General features: G+C 47.7%; 1 protein-coding gene across 3 annotated transcripts in view; it reads right to left on the bottom strand.

Moving 5' to 3' along the window:
• Positions 1-21,645, bottom strand: part of TNIK (TRAF2 and NCK interacting kinase) — a 151,591-nt gene that overhangs the window by 5,274 nt on the left and 124,672 nt on the right. For all 3 annotated transcript variants that reach the window (XM_050308683.1, XM_050308684.1, XM_050308685.1), the window contains 11 exons: positions 20,082-20,188; positions 17,621-17,784; positions 16,445-16,542; positions 11,640-11,824; positions 8,880-9,006; positions 6,547-6,711; positions 3,560-3,674; positions 3,009-3,179; positions 2,735-2,878; positions 1,763-1,897; positions 1,400-1,500 (listed from right to left, as the gene is read on the bottom strand). In XM_050308683.1, coding sequence (XP_050164640.1) covers positions 1,400-1,500; positions 1,763-1,897; positions 2,735-2,878; positions 3,009-3,179; positions 3,560-3,674; positions 6,547-6,711; positions 8,880-9,006; positions 11,640-11,824; positions 16,445-16,542; positions 17,621-17,784; positions 20,082-20,188 — 1,512 coding nt within the window. The remainder of the gene's footprint in view (positions 1-1,399; positions 1,501-1,762; positions 1,898-2,734; positions 2,879-3,008; positions 3,180-3,559; positions 3,675-6,546; positions 6,712-8,879; positions 9,007-11,639; positions 11,825-16,444; positions 16,543-17,620; positions 17,785-20,081; positions 20,189-21,645) is intronic.

Raw genomic sequence — 21,645 nt, 5'->3', positions numbered from 1 at the left:
CACAGAAAACCCACCAATCCTGCTAAATATGCGGTTATTTATACTCCTGCCTCTCTGTTCCTGTGTCAGATGCCTCAGAGGATATCACCCACTCACTCCAGCCATCCCAGCTCACCCTTGCCAAGCACAGCTCCTTCCCACAGGAGCCCGGGGCCAGCACAAGGATTTGGTCTCTAAAGGAAAGCGACCGCTCAATTTTGAGTGTGTGTTCAGTCAGCAGAGATCCGTGACCACCCACTTCCCCTCTTGGCAGGGATCACCACTCTGGTTTGGGCAGCTGAAATGAGTCAGTTTAGCAAAGACCTACTATCCTCTGCTCGAGCTAATGTGCTGGATGCAGGCTGGGACCAGCTCCCAGACGCAGATCGATCCAGGGCAGAGTATCTCTCCATGACTTAAGTGCTCAGCAGGAGGGTGGAACACCCCCAAGACAGAGCAAAGGGCTCCTGGCTCTCTGTGCAAGGACCACTTTGACTCCTGACAGGGAAGATCTGTGGGTGGTATTTCCCTCTCTTCCAAAAGACCCCTGCCTAACAAGGCAAGGCAAGGATGTTCATGCCCCCAGGCTGCAGAAGCAGCACCAGGAGCACCAGCCAGCATCCTCAGAGCCCACAGAGGCTGGATCCCAGGCCATTCTGGTGCTGCTGAGCTCTCCATGTCACTGAGCCCATTTATTCTGGCTTTTGTTCAGAAAAAGCAAATGTGACCTAATACTGAATAAGCCCATTTGTGTTGGAAGGATGCAAAATGAGATTACTCAGCATGAACATGTCCACGGGGCATTGCCCCTTGTGACTTGTGTCTGCACAGAGCTTAGGATGAAAAGTGCTCTGAAGGACTAAGGACAAAACACCCGTTGGCAGGTTGTAGAGGGGAAAGGTCTCACTGAGGAAACCGAGGAAAAGGGAGGAAAAAAAAAAAGAGAGATAAAGAGTGGGTCATTCCCCCAAACTTTCTGTCTTGGAACAGAATCCACATGGCAGAAGGAGTGTGGACCTCGCAAAAATAAAAATGGAAAATCATGCCAACCTATTTTTGTCCTGTATGTGAAAAACTAGTCAGAGCTTAAAAAAACCCCAAACTTAAAAAATCCACAAAAAAACCCCCAGCACAAACACCCATCAAAATCTCCAACTCAGTTTTACTCATATGCATTTGATCAGCTTTCTGCAAACCCCCCAAGTGAAGCCTGCCAGCATAAGCTAATATTAACACTTCATTGTTGGCCATAATCAGAACGTATCCAATCTCTTCAGCCAGCATGGATCCCGTCTCTCATGCCTGCCAGGCATCCCGAGGAGCTCAGCTACATAAGCAAGAAGCTTTGCTGCTCTGCAGTGTACAGAAATCTCATGTATTCACAATAACTGAGTGTATTCTGGTTAAAAGACAGACATACCTTAAATGCCATAAACTTGTGATATGGTTTTGGAGCCCAGGCATAGATCTCTACAGCGTTCTTTAAGGCAATCACCAAGAACTTGATCCTTTCATACTTCACTAAAATAAAAATAAAACCAATTTTAAAAACATTCATTATCTTTCCAAAAAGAAATAACTCATCTCCAGGAATTGCTTCTCAGGCCGTCTCTCTGTTGGTTCTCATTAAGTAGAGTGTCCACCTAATACAGACAGATGAATTCCAAATTTATCTGTGGCTATGGTCTACTCATGTTTTTAAGATGAAATTGTCAGCTCAGACCTAAAACTAGAGAATAAAAATGCATCTCTTCAGACATTTATTTCCAGAGAGGCCACTCACCGACTTTGTAGTGGATGCATCCTTCCAGGTCCCCGACTGTGATCCAGCCCTGCTTCTTCTCCACCTCAGGGTCATTGTGTAAAATCCTGTTTCTCAGCCAGGACAGGTAATACACACGCAGCTTGTTCTTCTTTCCTGTTGGCAAAGGAAACATCCCTGTCAGAGCAGAGCCTGTGTGCAGGTGGAATCTTGAGGTTTCACTGCTTTTTTTCACTCACAAGATGATAAAATTCAAGGTTTTTTTCACAATGAAGTTGAAAATAGTAATTTAGCTGTTGTATTAGGTTTTTCTTGGGAAGAAACACATGAAAAGCAAAGCCCAGACCTCTGTCTCCCAGACTGCAGGTGGACACTGGAAAAGCCAGGCTTTTGCTTCTCTCAGGCTGGAAATGTTCCTTTTCCTTTAAATCAGTGTTCCCAATGAGATGGTGGGGCACAGCAGGGTGCTGACCCCAGCTCTCTTACAGCTCAAGGCTCATCCAACCCCTCAGCTACCTGGTTTCTTTCCTTTTCTCTCCTTCATACAGCATTAATTCCACCCTGGAGCTGAGACACGAGCTCCTTGGCCTGCGACAGGCACCACTGCCTGCCAACAAGCCCAGAGCTGGGCTCTGCAGTGCTGAGGGGCTGCCAAATTTCTGCATGTCTGCCTGCTCTTGGATGGCTGTGATCCGCCTGCAAACCTCCCTGTGACTGCAGAGCCGCTGCTGCAGGGACAGGACACAGCTCACACCGAGCCTGTGGGACAGGACCCAAACCATAAACCCAGGGCTCTGTCCTGCTCACGGGGTTTCCACAAGTCCTCAGGACTCAGCACCATCTTGGGGTTTGGTCCTCCCCCCATTCAACTCGTTTGATTCTGGAATAAACCACCTCCAGCTCCCCTGGGAGCTTCCCTCAGACACTGGTGGGCAGGTTTTGTCTGAGCTGGGACCGCTCAGGGCTGAGCAGGGGAGAGCAGGAGAGGAGCACCTGATATTGTCACGAGGACGTTGAGGCCCTCGAGCACGTCCATCTGCTGGAATCGCCGCCTGTTGATGAGGTTGTAGACCTTCCCTTGCCCGCTTCGGTCCAGCAGCATCAGGCCATTTTCCGTGCCCACCAGCAGATTCACACCTGAGGAGGAGAGGGCGGGCGATGGGCACCAGGAGCTACAGCTGCTCCCAAGGACAGCACCCCGAGCTCGTCTCTGCTGCCCCACCAGCCACAGGCTCCGGGGAGAGGGCACGGCGTGCTCAGGGCTTACCCCACAAAGCAGCACAGAGTATCTCCGAGTTGAAGCGCTTCTTGTACTTGCGGATCTCGGGGGTGTCGCTGTGGGGGCGGATGTTGGTGGGGTTGACGTTCACCACCGAGATCTTGCGGGCTTCGTTCAGCTTGGCCTGCTCCTGCCTGAGCAGCTCGCTGGTGAACAGGGCTGGCAAGGAAACACAAGAGCGTGGGGTGGGGGGGTGATGGGTTAACTGTTCTGTCACCTCTGTTTTTTGGGATAGAATGGTAATAGTCGTTTATCTCCTGATGGGGGAGTCATCACCGTGTTACAAGATATTAGTTCGCCCAGGCAGATGGGAGGGGGGGCTTCTGCTGCTTCCTGTTTTCTCTCAGACCTTTCTGGTGGCATTTAACTGGTGGGGGAGTAGCTGGATGGAAACTGGAGAAGGCAAGGATGCGGACACGAGCAGTGTTTGGACAAGAGTGAGGGAAAGGTGAAAGAGGTTCAGTGGGGTTATTTGGGCTCCCAACCTGGATTCCTTCCACAAGACCCTCCTCTCTCAAATTGGCCTCATTGTCTCCTACCAGTAGCAGATGACTCCTCATCCTCATCTTCATCTTCATCAGTAGGTGAGGTCTGATACACTCTGGTGTCCACAAACGGGGTGAAAGAGGCTTTGGTGCTACTTCCCATACCATACTGGAAAATAAACAGCAAAGACAGAGCTCAGAGCACAGAAATAACAGTAATTTAGTGAGTGTGTGTACATGTAAGACTTTGTAATTAGCAAACACAGTGTCTGCCCCTAAGGTGCCCTTTTCGAGCCCTCTATAAACATCTCCTCCTACCCTTCTAACTGATCAGAGAAAACATTAAATTGGGTTTCTGAGTGTCTGTGAGCAACAGAAAATGACAGGAGGAGGGCCTGGCTCTGCTCTCTCCTCACAGCAGAAGCACAGCCGTGACAATGGTTAAGGAGAAACTGCAGGGCCAGAGGCAAAAGCCACCACAGGCAGAAAGCAATCGAGAATCACAGAATTGTTTAGGTTGGAACAGACCTTTAAGATCATCAGGTCCAGCTGATAACTCATCTGGATCAACACACCTGCCTTAAAACCCGCTCTGGGATGTCAGGCAGGTGGGTATTTCCTTTTCCCACCGAGCAGCCAAGGGTGGTGGGACCATGGGAAACCTTGGCACAGGGCAGCTGACACGGTTTTAAACTGCCCAGCATTTCAGGTGAGACTGCAGAAAGAGCCATTTCTAAGCTAACAAATCTCAACCTGAAGGTACTGCAGGGAATGTCAGAGCCAATGCTCTGCTGAGGGAATGTGGGGATGAACAAACTGCAACATCACGTTGCTTTCTTTTTAAAACCATTGCTTTGTTAAGGCAGAAAACGAGGCTAAGACCTTCTTCCTAGCAAAAGGAAATCCTTGCCTTGGGAGTTGAAATGACGTGATTTCCCCCCTCTGTTGAGCAGCTTATCCTTCCCACTCCAGTATTTACCAAGGACATGCTTTATGGATGAGCTCCATTTACAGCAGCAAACCCCAAGTCACCCTGCAGCAGCTCTACTGCTCACGTTTTTCTTCCCTGGGACACTGCCCTTCATGAAATAAATCTTCCTCAGCTTTCATGTCACCCAGTTACTGAGCACAGGCTGATGTGCCATGGGATCACCACTGCCCTGGCACATCCCTACCCACACTGGGCTGGGCCTGTGCCTGTCCTCCAGTGGGCCACAAAAAGATTTAGGGGCAAAACCCCATCGGGTGTAGGAGCACCCTCGTGGCTCGTGACTTTCCTGAGCCTTTCGGGGATGGCATCCACGCCAAAACCACGCTGCGCATCCTGCTCCCCTCCCAGCTCTCCTCCCCTGACAGTCTGGCTGTTTCCATAGAAACAGGATGGATTTCCAAACAGTACACAGTGATCAAGACCCATGGAAGGAGTCGACAGCCCGCGGCAGGGAAGGCTGCGGGCACAGATACCACGTTCACAGACACAGTTCATCCACATCTGTGTGCACATGTAGGATAGGCTTGAGCTGCTTCGTGCTTCTCTCCAATCCAAGAAATACACATTTTTTTTTCCCCCTGTGCTGGATGTCTTTTCCAAAACCACTAACAATTCAAAGAGGAGAAAAATTCAGTATTTACAAGGATGCTTTCCAGCTGAGAGCCAAGTGCTTTCCGGCAACTGAATTATGAAGGAACCCCTCATCTCAATGCATTTTCCTTGCTCAGATTCAGTCATTCTCCACAGAAGCTGACATTTTAATAACTTCCAAGTCTGCTATTTAAACATTAAGACTTCATCTTCCTCCAGGTCCTGTTCCACTGCCTGTAAACCTCCTTGGTGGCTTACAAAGAGCAGCAAGCTGCAGGCTGAGGTTGTGCTCGCTCCCTTCTTTTTGCTCACAACACTATGAGTCACCTGGAAGCCCGTGAACTAAATCCCCAAGTTTCCACTTACACCCACTCCCAGCTCAGTCAGCCCTAAAAATGCAGTTTTAGAAATGGAGAAGATCTTTTTGGTCGATACTCTATAAATGAATAAATTTAAACCCAATCCCAGCCTGCGTTTCAGCAATCCCAGGATGACTGTGGAAGGTGTTACTTTCAGGATCAACTCTCTCACTGCTGCTTTTAATACCAACGAGGAAATGGAAAAAAATTGTGAGGTCAAGTCAGGCACCATCTGTTCTTATGTTTCATCAATGCCCAATTCCAAACAATTTTTATTTTTATACTGCTCGTAAAAGTACACCATGAGTGCATAATTTCTATGAAAGAACATAGTATGGCAGAACTTTTGATGTGTAACCCACAAAATTGAATGAAAACATTAAATACAATAGCTTATTTAGCACCAAATGGGTTGATTTCTCATGGGGAAAAAAGAACTCATTCCCACAGCTGGGGACAGTAAGCAGGGAACAACAATTCCCTTGGTTTATTGTCACATCTTGTACTGTCTGAGACTTTTTGCACCTCATACAACATTAATGTTCAATCATGTCCCTGTTAAACTCCTTCCAGGGAAAAACACTTATCCACGACACGAAACACATGATTTTAAAGCTGTGCAGATTTCTGTCTGCTCTGAAGAACTATCCAGAATTTTGTTGGCTTTGGTTTTTGCTGACCTTTTGAGTCATGTTAATTATCAGAGTTTGCACAGGAGGAAGCTGGGCCCAGTTGAAGTTAATGGCATCACTGCCTCTCATAATTTCCTTTTACATCCAAGAGTAAAACAAAAAAATAAAAATGGGGCTTTCGCATCAGTTGGCAGCACTTAAACCATCACCACCAAAATTCCAGCTGGTGGGCTTGAGAGACCTAACATACATTTCTACCCTCAGCCACAGACCCAGAGAGCGACAACCCATCCGATTCCCTCGCGCTTCCACTACACTCACCCACGAGGACCAGAAACGGAGAGAGGGAAGAGCCAAGAAAGCCAGGGAGGAAAGCAGGAAAGCCCCTTTCGTGGGGCAGAGAGAGGTTAATACTTGTTTAATGCGATGCAAAGGAGAAGGAGGAGCTCTCCCCCCACCACCACCTACTTCAGGCACCGAGTCCATGTCCTGCGCATGCGTGGAGACTCGCCCCAGGGCCTCGGTCGGCGTGCCCGCCGGCGAGTGGCTTTGCTGCACCAGGTCAGGCAGATTGATGTGACCTGCAAAGCCATTGCTGGCTGCGTGGCCAGAACGCTTTTTTTCACCAGAGGTCTGCAGAGACACAAGGCATGAGGAAGAAAGAGAAAGGGAAGGGCGGGGGGGTGGGGAGGGAAGAGAGAAAGAAGAGAGAGAAATAAAACCAAACAAAACTAAGTCGTTGGCTGTCCCCAAGTTCCCAGAGCAAGCGCAGGAGAAGGACCCTCTCTGTTCCATCCCCATGCAGTCTGGCAAGCAGCAAATCAACCCCCCCGCTCCAGGAGAAATAAAGACAGGATTAATCACAAAGTCAATACAGAGTAATTAGCCACGTTACAGCGAGAGAAGCCCGATCACTGTCGTTGGGAGACAAGGAACGTAGGGCAGATTCTGCGCTTGCCACCATGGGCACAAACCCCATGGCCAGCTCTCCTCCCACATGGCCACTGGCCATCAGTGACAGCAGAATCTGAGCCCTTGATCAGCACAGCTACAGCAGCAAGTAGCCTGACTGCAAATGCCAACACAGCCCCGCCCATGTTTCTGTAACCCAAACCAGCAGTGAACAGCGGCAGCAGTGCTGGAAAAGTGACAGAACTGGCAGCTCGCTCTGCACACAAGGTTCCTTGGGTTTCTCCAGGGTTCCTCTTCTCCTCCATCCCCTCCCCGTGCAAGGCAGGTGCTGGGAATTTTCTGCCTTCCTTACTTATCCTGCCATTTTGATGAATCTCACCTACCTGGAGCACACCAGTGAGATCGGTACAGGGATTTGCCTATTTGCTGGGGTTGGCTCACCAAGCTTCTGGCCAGTCCTAACAACGTTTATCCTTTGATTGCTCATTTCCAGCACCTTCAATCACACCCTGCCATCGCAATAAGGAGTGAAAAGCCCTTTGCCCAAAGCCCACTGACCTCAGGGAGTCCATCCTCTGATGGCTTTGGTGGGGAGAAAACTGTAAACACCCAGCACAAGGCTTCAGTTTGGGTTTCTTATCATGCCCTCTCCTCAGAAAGAGGTTTTCCAGCTGCTTGTCTTGCTCATGGCTTTTAAACCCTTCTGCATCCCTGGTTTTCTCATACAGCCTTGCTGGCACAGCACGTGGTTTACTGCTGTGATGCTGAACACAAACTCATTTCAGAAATGACTCCCTGTTAGAGGGATTTGTTCTCCTGCTCAGCCACATCACCCTCCCTGATACAGGGATGTGCAGAGCCTTGGAGATCCCTGCTCTGAGCAGCTCCTCCCCAGTGAAGGATGAGGTGAGCTATTCATTGCTGCTCACCTTCAAAACTGATGGAGAAAGGTAGCAAACATACTGTGATTTCTTTGGCTAAATCCTTCTTTTTTCCAAAGTTGCATTCACCTTTTTCCTTCATATGCGAATATTTTATATAAATGGACCTAAGGATTAAAATGCTGCTCAAGTCTAGTTTGCATTTGATCTAACCATCCCTCCTTCACAATTGCTGACTCCCAATTCTGCTCCCTCTTTCTCCTCTCCCATCCACCTCCTTTACATGCCAGTAGGAGATTGACTCCCCTCTTCACTAACCACCAGGGCCTCCTGCCCTCTCACCAGATCTGCTACCCATCTGTGTTTCCAGCAGCATCACCAGAACATTCCAGGAACTGGGAAACTGAGGAACACTGAGGGAGATCTTCCCCAGCCTGAGGGAGATCTTCCTCTGCCTCATTCCTGCAGTACCATCCATCAGGACTGATCCCACCACAGCTTCACCTCCACAATGCTGGTGATGAGGACGAGGCCTCACATCCCTGTGGGATGCCCAGTGTCCCCACAGCCAGCTCGGAGCAGGACCACCCCCTGCCAAAAGCCTCCAAACGCTCTACAAACACCTCAGGGCTCTAAACAGTCACATGGTGGCAAAGGCTGGGAAGAAGAGGGGAAACTCTGGGCCAGTTCCAAGCGTGTAACTAAATGCTGTAAATGGAAGGTAACTTCTGTTGGCTGGAGCAATCGTGGGGTTACAGCAGAGCCATGTGCAGGAGCCTCCTCCCCGCCGTGCCCTGGCACTGCTATTCACTGCTGTTTGTAGTTCTGAGAAACATCTGCACTTGTCACATTTGCTCCGAGTGTAAACTGCATTAACGAGAGCGCTAACGAGCACGTTGGACTCCATCATTTTGTGTTCCGGACACACAGCACTGTTAGTTGTTGTTGTGCTTACATGGGCAAAACCTCCTGAAGATGCTCCATGGAAGTATTTGTTTTACAACTTACCTCCCTCACCATTAAAGTCCCTTCCCTTGAAATATTGCTAAACGTATCTGCGTGGGAAGTCTCTAGCCCGTGGGTTGTCACCATTCCCAGGTTGTACGGCTCATTGCTTCCAGGAATTCCTGTTGGTCTGAGGGCAGAGTGGAAAAGCATTAATTACAAATGTTTCTTTTGCTAAAATAAATGAAGAATCCTCTAATAAAGTATTTCAATAAGGGTAAGGCTCTGTATCTCTCACGAAGAAAAATTAGAAAATGTATCCAATTAAATCTACAGGGAAATGATTGATGCTGTCAGAAATACAGGATTGGGGTCAGGTTGATAAACTGTAGATACAGCACAGAGACCAAAGAGAAGGACCTTTCTCCTCCCAAGAGGAGCAATGATGAACAGGTAACAAGGAGTGGCAGTCCTGCTCTAACTTACATAATTTTTTCTACTTAAGAAAGTTTAAAAAAATGTAATTCGCTCCCTTTATTCCCCACTTCAACCACTGAAGATGGTTGCATCACAACATCTGATGGCAAAAGACAGCAGGGGAGGAGATGGGGTTTGGAGAAGGTGTGGGCAGGAGGACAAGTTGTGACCTGTAGCACTCTGCAGTTTTCCAGGTGAAAATGTAGCCCTAGCCCATGGTTTCACCTTGAGCTCGTTTCCGTGCTCCTATCTCAAGAGAGAGCCTGGAATCTATTCTCACACACTACCAATAGCTTCTCACCACTGCCAAAGGATGAGAAAAAGCACAGTTATTCCAGTTATAAAATAAGAAAGCAGAGACAGAGGAGGTTATGTTAATTTTGAGACTGTAAATGCATGGCTGTGGTAGCCCCGAGGTCTCAGATTTCATCAGTTTTCACATCATCCTGCAAGAAATCCCTGGACATGGGCAAGAGCTGGCTTGCACAGCTTAGAGAAGAGGGAGCTGAAGGGAGTCATCACAGTCTTCAGATGGAGAAATGGTATCTGCAGAGATGGATGGAGTAAACAGTCCCTCCTGTCCACTGGGACACAAAGCGATGGATGGGATTATCCTGCAGCAGGAGAGACCTGGATAGAGCTGGAATGAAGAGCAGCTAAGTGCTCAGAGAGGATGCCCAGGGAAGTTTAAAATTGGGTTATACAAAGATCACTTGGAAAGTGCAGGAGAACACGAGATGATCTCTCTCAGCCCCAGTTTCGGATGACAAACAGTGAGCACAGAAAAATAAAGCTTTGATAGAAAAATACCCAAGTACATCGAGCCTGAACTTAAGGTCCCTTTTGTAAAATAAGGGTGTAACTCAGAGCACTGGCTTTCTTCCCCAGACACAGAACAGTGCAGCCCTGCCTGCAGGTACCCCTGCATCTCAGATATCCCTGCATCTCCACCTTCCTATCTGCAGGGCACGTTCATCGACAGGACATTTTGGGACAAGTGGTGTTTGGCTGGCAGCGGGGCTGGGATCATCCATCTCACTGCCGTGCCTGTCATCCCACACATCTGGCTGCAAGGCATTCAGTCAGACATTTCATCCACTGAAAAGTGCTGTGTCAAACCCAAGGTGTTTGGAGAAGGATGTCAGCATGGATTAACCGCTCCTGATTGAACTCCTCATCCGAAAGCAGCTTGGGGCCCCTTCTCGCATGCATGGCTGCCCATCCGACTGCTTCAGATTCAGAGCCATCCCTCCCATCTCCTGACTTGCTCCAACAAATTCCAAGAGCTCCGATTTTAATTCTTCTGGTGGAAGGAAGCTCCAACCCAGGAGCCTGGCACTCTGAATAACATGGACCCCACGGAGACATGGCCTCCTTGCCACCTGGAGGGCTTCTGTGCCTCTCTGTGCCCCAACACTACGAATCAGAGAATCAAAGAATTGTTTAGGTTGGAAAAAACCTCTCAATTCATCAAGTCCAACCATTATCCCAGTACCATCATGTCTCTGCTAACAATGTCCCTAAAGCCAGGTATGCCTATATTGACTAATAATTCATTTATCAGGAAAAATGGAAATGAACTGAATAAAATGCAAGTTATCCCCTGAAGATTCCCACAGCTCCTCTGTGAATTCAAGGGTCGGGAGTCAGATCCTGCTGCCAGGCAGAGACCTCCAGAAACACTCCTGCAAAGCACCAGGAAGGAAGCCCATGATGACAGCTCACTGTGCATGCTGAAGCTCTGCTGCCCTCCTCCCTCCTCTAGAGAGACTCAAAAGCACAAGGGGGACACAACAGCAAAGTCTGCTGACCTTTTCACTTCAGTGTTGTAGCCCACCATGTTTTGCTGCCAGCACAGTGACTGAGCCAAGGACAGAAATCAAAGACAAAGATTCAGGATTATTATCATCCTGGCACTACCAGCTGGCACTGGGCAGGCCACCAAGTACTGCACTTCAGCATGGCTTGATTTGGGGCAAGACCAAGAGCAGGCAGAGCTTGAACAAGCCTGTCCCATGGGCAGGACCCATGGTGTGGATGAGGTCAGCTGCAACCACTCTGGCCAAAAACCTGCCTGGCTCATCAAAAGGAACAGGTCCATCAGCTTCGAGCCAACATTCCCTGAATGTGCAGTGGAATTAGTTTTTTTTTTTTTTTTTTTTTTTAACTTTTCCATTAAGTATCTCTAGTTTGAACCAGGAAAAAGACTCATCTGAGTACATTATCCCTTGCAAACTTGTTCCCATGCTGCTTTGGACACGTCCTACACCACAGCCACTCCTCCTCCAGACCGAGACACACTGCGGTTTCATGGTTTGTCCCCCCTCAAAAGAAAGCACTTCTCACATAAGCCGTGGGATGTCACTGACAGGCACGGTCCCATCATGTGTCTCGTTTTCCCCGTCCTCCTCCTCCTCCTCGCTGCTCTCGGACTCCTCGCTGGAGGAGGAATAGTCTGTCACCTTCTTCAGGGGGCGATTGGTTTCCTCGATGCGCAGCTCCCTCAACTCTTTGGCTAAGGCCGTCAGATCCTAAAGGGGATGGGGGCGAGGAAACAAGAAAGCGATGGCTGTTACACTCAGAGCGAGGAGAACGTCACATACATCTCTCCAAAAGCCAATGCTAACAGCACGAGCAACAAGAAGTAGCTTTACAGAGTCGTTACAAACATGAGACAAACGTAAGACAATGTTTGTAGCATGTAGCATTTATTAAACAAAACAAAACTGATTTATGCTCACTGAAAAATCAATAGCCAACCTCTTCTTTTTCTCTTTGGAACGTGTATGTGCATATATATACACACACTTATATGTATATACACGACAAAATTATATTTGTTGGAAAAGGTGAAGTTCAGTCACCATCATAGTAAACTGGAAAACAACGTCACTTCAAAGATTGGCTCGGAGAATTTCTCCTGCAGGGTTTTCTCTTCTTTCAAACTTCTCAGAGAGACCCCGTAATGGTATTTATTCTGTAATAAATGCATTTGGGAAGGAAGCAATGACAGCATCTCCCATGGAGTGGTGCAATCCCCACGTCAAGAGCTGCTTCCATGGTGAGTCTCCGCTGTCGGGCGGCTGCCGAGAGGCGGTGAGGAGCACGAGGAGAAGCGCCCAGCTCAGCCAGACTTTGGAGTCACAGCTCTGAGTCAGCCACACGATCAAAAAATAACAATAATAATAATAATAATAAAAAATAAAAATCCCTCAGCAGGACCCATTAAGCACTTTAATGTGAAATGTGGCAGCCTACAAGCTAAGGGAAAAAGAAAATAAAAAGGAAAGCCTTGAAACGAGAAAAAAGATCGGAGCAGTCCCAAAGCCTAGTCATAATTTTTCAGTTTACCATGACTTTTGATGAGGTCTCAGACCCGACAGTCATATAAAATAGACACTGCTATTTCAAAACAAGGAACATGGCAGGCACCGTGTAGAAAAGAGACTTTTTGTTATCTTACATGCTTTTATAGCAATGCAGGGGGAAGCAGTAGGGCAGAAAAGCATGAGAGCTCGAATTAGAATGGGTTAGAGAACTCTGTTGCACAAGACATGCACATGACGAACAAAGCATCGCAATTGTCAGTCTTACCATTTCTCCCTATATTAGTGACCGAGGTAGGCATCAGTGCATTCGGTCAGAGATAAAGGATTAGGGAGAAAGAAACTCATTGAAAAAGACTAAATTCCACAGCAGTCTTACGGCCATACTCTCATTTACTGCATTTCCAGTTTACCGTTCCAGCAGGGCGACTACGGCAATATTAATTACGGTTGCAAAGAGAGCTCTTAAAAAAATCTATCCTGTCGGACACGTGAAGAAAACGATGGAAAAACCTCTACGGCCGAGATGCAAACCCAGTTTGGTTTTTAATTGTGAGGAAGGAATGCAAGCAATCTGTGCTTTGGTTCCTGATGACCCACACCTCCCGGCGGGCTCCCACCGGTGACAGCCGCACATTCTGCTCCCAGGTCTGCCCTGCCCGGCCTCTGATGCAGAGGAAATGCTCCTATGGATACTGGAGAGCTTTGCATCAGACCAATAATTATTAATATACCAAAAAAACCCCAGGTTGTTGGTTGTTTTGTTTTTTTAAATTGTTAGTTCCTGTTCCACAGCAGGTACCTGTGATGGGTTTTATATGGGTTGTTCAACATGGAGAAGAGAAGGCTCTGGAAAGACCTGAGAGCGTCTTCCAGTACCTACAGGGACTCTCAGAGATTTGGAGAAGGACTTTTGCAAGGGCCTGGAGTAACAGGACAAGGGGGAATGGCTTCAAAGTGTCACAGAGTAGGTCTGTCTTAGATATTAGGAAAAAATTCTTCCTGTGAGGGTGGTGAGGCCCTGGCACAGGGTGCCCAGAGAAGCTGTGGCTGCTCCATCCCTGGAAGTGTTCAAGGCCAGGTTGGACAGGGCTTCGAGCAACCTGGGCTACTGGAAGGTGTCCCTGCCGATGGCAGGGGGGGTTGGAATGAGATGAGATTTAAGGTCCCTTCCAACCCAAACTCTTCTGTGATTCTATATCCCTCTCCAAATGCTCTCTGTACCTTTAAAGTAAGGCTCTTTATCGAGATTTAAGAGAGAATGTGGTATTTCAGGAGTTTATTTTTGATGCCAACATGTTTGGGATTGAAATACAGTCAAATCTGCAGTCACGACAACTAATTATTTTAATTAGAGCTGCAGCAGCTTCTATGGTATGATTGTTTCTTTTCCTAAATAGGAATCAGTGACAACTTCAGCAGCTCAACAATGCTTTCCATTTAGAGTATCAAACATGCTCTTTATCAAGCACTTGCCTTTGAACTGGATTAGAGCCTCTCACTTGAAAAACGACTTTAGGGCTGCGTAAGAGCATCTCAAAATTCCAGCTGGACTTCTGCAGTGCAGGACTAGGACTGAACTCTTCCCTACCAAAGCAAAGGACTGTGAAAATTACCTCTTTTTTGCACCTTCCATTTCTAACGTGCCTCAGGGCACCCTATCAGCCTTCTTTGGTCATCGCTAGAAGATAGTCAAGTGTTTTAAAAATCAGCTTAATTAGTTTTTAATAACTAATTTAGAAGTTATAAGAGCAATAATAATCCCAGACAATATAATCAGATAACTCTTATTTCCTAGTTAAAGCTTTGCCTCGGGATGGTTAATCCTTTGATGATATCATTTTCTGCAAGTAATGAGCACTTTGTAGGATTAAACGGCTTCACCAAGTTGCTCTTGGACAAAAAACAATCTGACAACTAGAAAGAAAGTGCTTTGTAGTTCCATACGTGTTCCAAGTTCTATTACTGAGGGTGACATAATACATAAGTTAGTAGTGTCAGCGCTCTTTAATTATTTTTAATTACAAAGCCTTCTTTAGATTTAATATTTGCTGGAATCAAGTCAACTTGGTTTCCAAAATCACATCGCTCATTGAACTTGAATTTAGCACACATGCTGCCTCTATTTAGACACTGATTTATGTGCTTTTTTCTTAACAAAGCACCTCATTAAACAAAATGTATTGCTCATATTATATCCAAGTTAACTAACCAGCACATCTTCCTGCTTTCGTATCTTCTATTTTTAGAGGAAAGAGGCTGCAGGAAAGGCTGCTGATACTGGTGCTTTCCATTACAGCTCTGCAGTTACCAGTACCAGTATCAGCAGTGTGTGCATAGTGATGCATGTGTGAGGTGAATTATATGTTAAATCAGGAATGCTGGGTCTTTTCCCACGAATATTTAAACATTCACCATCACCAGATACATTTAAAATATTGTCATATGTGAAAAAGGTAACTCAGGACTTTCATTTTTTGAGAGGATGGATGAGGACAAGCGTTGCCCGTCAACATCCAAGACGGCTCTGCTGACTCTGGCTTTGCAGCTGATGCTGGTCCATGAAAATGAATTATTCCACTGTTCTGTTTTCCTTTATTTTCCAAGTGCCTTCATTCGAATTAGGCTTAAAACACATTTCAAACAGCACCTGGTGGCCCCACTGAAATCAGTGGGTGGCCAGGGGCTGTGGCTGAGAGCAGAATGTGGCGAGGGGTGCCCGGAACCACCTCCATGTGCACAGGAAACCTTCGCTCTCACTCCTTCTCTTTCCAACGCGCCAAACGACGGCAGCACCACACGTGGACCTTGGGGTGTCTCTGCCATGGCTTCCATGCAAGTGGCGTGGCCAGAAGGTTCTGGGCAGCCCACGGCTGAGCAGAGCACACCAGCAGTGCCACTCCCCTCCCCACGGGCAGGCTCCCAACACCGGAATGCGACCTGTTCGCTCTCCCGTCTGACCCAAGATTGCATCACCATCTTTACCAACATCAGCACCAAGAACACCCGGCTCGGCATTAAGCACTAACTAGTCAACCTTACATAGGCATGACCCACTGAGAAAAGATATCACTAACCTCATCTATAGCTTTCTTATAGCTCTGTGGGTAAAGGAAGAATAATCAGCATCAGAGGAAACAGATCGGGACAGGAAAAAGCCAGAGGAAGGGCAAGCAGGTTAGAAATAAAATTAGAATTGTTAGCTCAACGCTGTGGAGTGTAGAGAAAAAAAAACATCATCAACAAAACATTAATAAACATTAAAATAGAGAAGCAGTGGAAATTCATTTCATTATTAGGCCGACTCCGCAGTTTTAAGATATAAACGTCAACAGCATTAAACCAGAAGGAAACACTTCGGATGAGATTTTGCTCAGAGTAATGCAAAGGGAGTGTACAGAGACCACTACCAGGTCGGGTTTTAAGCTGTGAGGGCTGTCGGGGGGCTGGTGGTCCAGCCCTCCCGAGCAGAGCACCCCTCCGCCGGGCTGCTGCGGGGGACATGCAGCACGGAACACAACGATGTGCCATCGGCAACCGCCGCGCCCAAGCTAGAGAAGCCCTTAAGCACCTGCTTCACCCGAGAACACAGGCTTAAGTGCTTTCCCCTAGGCTTGGGCTCCTGGTAAAAACTCATGCACTCTCTTAAGCATTCAGATCTCCCAGGGGCTCCCGCCGTACTGCTGCTTTCCAGTCTGTCTGCTGCTGGAGAAGCACCAGTAACCAGCCTCGTTTTTGGGGTCCCCACGGTTATGCTACCGCACCGAAGGGAAACGCGGCCAAGCCGGCTGGCAGCATTCCCACGGGAAACAATTCGAGACTCACAGCGGGTCGGCTCGGTCGCGTCACGTCCCTGTTGTCTTCCTGCTTGACCTTGGCAGGCTCGTGGGAGAGCACAGGGGACCCTTCAGGCTTGGCATTCCCTGGGTGAAAGGCAAGCGGAGAGAGAGGGAATTAAAATGCTGCCCAAACCCATCTCTGCATCCTGTCACCTGGGACAGGTGGGCGCAGGGGCTTCATCATCATTTTGCTTCTGCTGCCTCTGTTCCCCACCAACAGAGCAAGAGAAGCCATAATCCAGCCCAACCTCCACAGACAGCCCTCTTGCAGAGTTACTTTTGTACTTAAGAAACAAATTTACTTTGCAGAAGAGCAGGGTATGTGATAAATTAAAAGCTCTGAAGCATCTAACATCGCTAGGACATTATTTGTCACAGGACTGCTCATTAGTGAAAACAAAACCGAACCCAAAATGACAATTGGTGACAAACTCCTTTTATTGACTACCTAGAGTGATGGTTTCAACAACAGACATGTCATCTTACGGCCAAGTCATAAAAATTTCAAAGCATGGACACAGCATTTGCTTTAATGCTCTTCAGCTCTGGGGACTGGAACCACAGGGCTGTGCCAGAATGCAGATGTATGGGGTGTCTGTGCTTTGGCAACTCCACTGTGATTACACAGGGAAATGGAATATCTTTAAGAGGGGCTCTAGGATGAGAGGAAACAATTTGGCTGGGAATATAAACCCCGTATCAGCGTGGCTGCCTGGCAAGACCACTGGAGAGAAAGCTTCCTCCAGGCTAAGTCACTCCTCTGCCTCAATCTCAGGCTTTGCACAAAAAAGCAGCTCCAAAGAAATTATTACATACCCACTGAAAGTGGAACACACACCCAAAGAAAACCATGTCAGAAGAAGTGAGCTTGAATTGATGGAGATAGGAAGCACACAGGTATTTTCTTCTGTTTACCCTCAAGCACAACCCCCACCTCCTTCTGTACAGGTGACTCGGCACTGCGATGCCATGGGCATCCCACATCAACCTGCAGGCCAAAGGAGGTGCTGGCATCTCCAGTTGGAAGGAGGCCAGCAGCTTACAGAAATGATGGACCCTCTGATTTTTTTCAATTTTTAAAAAACCAAGCATGAGATCACAGACCTCTTGCCCTTCCTGCGTTATCAGGAAGCCGCAGAGAGCGGGACGTTTCCAAGCTCACCTCTGACTCTGTTGCGCTCGCTGGAGCCAGCCTGGGAGCCGGGCTGGGATCCACCCTGGGAGCTGGGCTGGGAGCTGGGAGTGCTGGAACTGGAGGAGCTGCCGCTGCTGGTCCTCTGCAGAGGGCTCTCCACGATGGTCTCTGTCCTCCTCAGGTCCGGGTTGCTGCAGGAGGACAAAACAGCAGCGCACCATCAGCTGGTGTCACACACACCCCCGGGGCTCCAGACCCTTCCCACACTGACAGGGACAGCTGCAAAGCTGAGGAGACGTTTCCTCAGTTGGAGAAGACAGGGTTGAGCTCATCAATTTTGGGTGCACCAGAGCTACAACGAAATATTTGCCTAGAGAGGCTTTCTACTCTTATTTCGTCAAATTTGGCAGCAATTAAAAGATTCTTTACTCAGAACTCCCTTTCGCTCTGTGGATTTGCAATGCTAGAGTTACCCAATGAACCATTAATATTCACCATAAAAGCAGGAATTTGCAAAGTGCTGTTGGACAGAGAAAGATTTCAGTGAACAAGGATCTCCAGTTTGCAACAAGGCTGCAGATAATTTGTACCACTTATTCACACTCCCCAATTTTCATGGCTTCGCTTCAAACTTTCATCAGATATCCACTTTTCTTCCTTGATTTCTCTCACCCTTGTGAACACACATAAATCTAGAATAAAAAGTGCCCTTGATGCACGAAGAGTGACTAATATCTCTCTGGGTATCAGATGCCTTTAGGAAATTAATTCTTACTTGGCATTGAAAAGACATCAGAAGAGATGTTCATGCAGAGTTATGCAATTTGGTTTCATACAATGTTTCTGTAAGTGATCTTATTTAAATTCTAGTAAAAAATGTATAGTAAATATCCTCTCATTTGTTACAACAGGGTGACAAATAAAAGAAAGAATATTTTTGGAATATTTACATTTATGCATGAGGAGAATTGAGAACCAATAGCAGAAGTGGTTAAAAAGAAAAACTGGAGAAATGTTATATTACTCTGAGATAAATGAAGTATGAAATAATTCCACTGAATACTTAAGTTTAATGGACATGGTAGAAACCTAATAATTTCCAGTATTCATCAAACTGAAGGCCTCCAGCTCATCCTGTATGGTTGACGGGTCCTTAGCTAAATTAGCTCATGAAATATATTTGAAAACTTTGGCAACCAATGTTTTTACCTGAACTGACCAGGACTGGGATCATGAGGCTGCAGGAAACGTTGGGCAACCTTGAACTCAAATCCCAGACTCCCATTATCATTTTACTTCCAATACTATCACTTACAAGGACTACACAGTCCAATATCCCTCTGCATTTTAAACTGTCCTTCAAGCAACAGCTAATTAAAGGAACCACATTTTCAAGAATTCAAAATGTTTCAGCCTTCAGCAAAGAAGAGCAACAAACCATGATATATTTTTTTTCTCTAATTAAAAAAAAAAATTAAAAAAAAAGAACAACAAAAAATACTCTGCCTCCTACTGCTGGCCCTGCCAGTGACTCGAGGCTGCTGCCTGTGAGTCTGCTGATGCAGGGACGGGGCACTGAGCTGGAAAAGGAAGGCGTATGCTCAAACCAGTGACAGCACTCGCTATGAACATCCCAGCGTTCACTTTTTGACCTCACCCTGAGAGGACACGGCAGGAAGAAGCAGCCAAGGAGCTCCATCATGCAAAGCTAATTGGAACTCGTATTTCCCCCGAGATCTGCCTGTCTGAGGCCTCGCTCTGCACAGCAGAGACAAGCCCTCGCATGACTAAGCCATGTTCTTGCCATCCAGCTCTGAGCAGAGCCTGTCAGCTTCCCTGCTCGTTTCAAACATGCCCAGGGATAGCTGTGACATGGCAGAGATCAGACTGCAGCAGTGGTGCAGCTCCTTCCTCCCTGCACACCACAGAACCAGAGAGCTGGATCTGGCCAAGCTAAAGGTCCTAGTCCTAGGAAGCCAAAAGGAATTTAATCCTTGATCTACATCTAAAGAACATCTCAGCAAGCTGTGAGAGTGCCTGTCCTGAAGCACATTCCTCAGTCAGTATCTGTGAAAAGCTGCTCTGATGCACAGGAAATGTATGGAATGTACCACTGGGACCTCCCCGCTGCCTTATATGGACCCCTTATATGCAAGAGGTGACACTGGGAGAACCAGAACCTAATTCCACTAAAGGGAGCATCCAAATTCCCATCTGACCCCGCAGCAGCAGGTGCAGCATCCACCTCCAAACCCTGATGCGCAGGAAAGTGTCAGCCCTGGGAACAAAACCTCCAGGGATCCCAGTGCTCACAGCGTTTGCCCTCAGTACAAAACACCAGTGGATGCAAAAATTCATCCCAGAGACGAGCAGCCCTGCAAATGCCGTGGTGCTGCAGTCAGCAAAAGCAGGGCTGCTGGGCAAGACCAGGAGCAGTGTGGCAGTGGCACACTGGGATCACTCCTGCCTGTCCCCTCCGTGTCCATACCTTGCCCGGATGGGCTGGGAGCCCAGCCGGGGCCCCAGGGCGCTGCCATTGCCCGGGGAGTTCTTCCTTGCCAGAGCAGGGGATATGGAAGTGGTTCTTTGAGGCACCTGGAAGAGAACAGAAACATTTGCTGTTCACAGTCTGGCCCACCACCCGAGAGATCATGAGATCACCTTCCAGCACTGCCCTAAGGCTGATTTACAACTGATTTCCCACTGAGAGAAAGGCAACATTTAGGGCAATTATAAGACACAAAGTTCTTGGCTTTCAGAAGGAATCGCTGGAGTGTGAGACAGCAGGGAGCTGCAAAGGTGCTGTCAGGGATGCTCCTGGCACAGGAGTCCCCAGCAGTAACACAGAGCAGCCCAGCTGCCCCCAAACAGGGCACTTCTTCAAAAAGGAATATATGCACACATACACACAGATTTATATAATTTAAATGTAACAAAACCCCAAAACCTAATTTTTAAGGTAAAATTCACCCTCAAGTGCACTTCAGAAGCCACGGCAAATTTTTTTGCACCTCTAGTTCAGATAATGACACAAGCCAGCAGACAGAAGGTGTTGCCCAGTGGACAAACAAGAGGGCTGACAGTGGGAAGATGCAGACTGACCCACCTAATGCTTGGATTTAACACTACGGCCTTTGCTGAGCTTCAGATGCCAGCTGCCAAACCTTGCTGTTGGCAGGATGGCTCACCACAAACACCCAAAGCCAACTGCAGCCTGTGGGTGCTATGACAGCTAACCTGGAGCCCTGCCCCATCCCGTGGGAGCACAGGCACCTCTACATGGCCAAAGGCATGGTGGTCTCATTTCCCAGCAGTGTCTGAGTGGAGAGGCACAATACTCACCATGCAATACCTTGCACCAGGTAACAGAAGCCCAGGGTTCGGTGGGATTAGCAAAAAAAGGATTAGATTTTTTTTTTTTTGAGAATAAACACACAGTTGCATCAGGTAAGATAAAAAGATTTAGCGAGTGAGCACACTTTATACTCTGCAGCACAACCAGCTGCAGCTTGTCTCATTACAAAGCAGTCTCCCCTCTGGGTAGGGTACTCTGCAGTCAGGACTTGGGGAGGTTTTCACCTTCCTCTGAAGCATCCAGCCATAAGCACTGGCAGAAACAAGACCGTGGACCACAGAGACAGCCTCACAGGGCAGTCATTTCATTGCTTGCCAACACAGCAAACCCATTTCTAGCAGTTAAATGTGAAGTCAGACTCCTCATGGGCATCAATAACGGCCCTAAACGTGATCCGGTGGGGATCCCTTCCAGAGCTCACGTTCCCTCAGCCCAGGGGGAAACACTCCATAGTGCTGGAGAACAGCTTTCCTCCCAGCAGCAGGTGCCATGGTCTCACTGTGCAGGGCATCACTGCAGTTGAGATGTCCTTCCCAAAGAACTCATGGCAAAAGCCAACATCAAATTGGAAGTGTTTTTTCTTAATTAGGTTAAGAGCAGGCAGCGGCCCTCCTGCACTCCAGAGGAGCCAAGCACACAAACAGCTCCAGGAGCTGTTGGCTTGCTGTTCTCCTCAGCTGAGCACTGCTGTCTCCTC

Source organism: Myiozetetes cayanensis, unplaced genomic scaffold, assembly GCF_022539395.1.
Source record: "Myiozetetes cayanensis isolate MyiCay16 unplaced genomic scaffold, myiCay2020 scf13, whole genome shotgun sequence".
In the NCBI taxonomy this organism is placed as follows: Eukaryota; Metazoa; Chordata; class Aves; order Passeriformes; family Tyrannidae; genus Myiozetetes; species Myiozetetes cayanensis.
The sequence above is the reverse complement of the archived record's forward strand: the minus strand, read 5'-3'. Positions and strand labels throughout refer to the sequence as shown.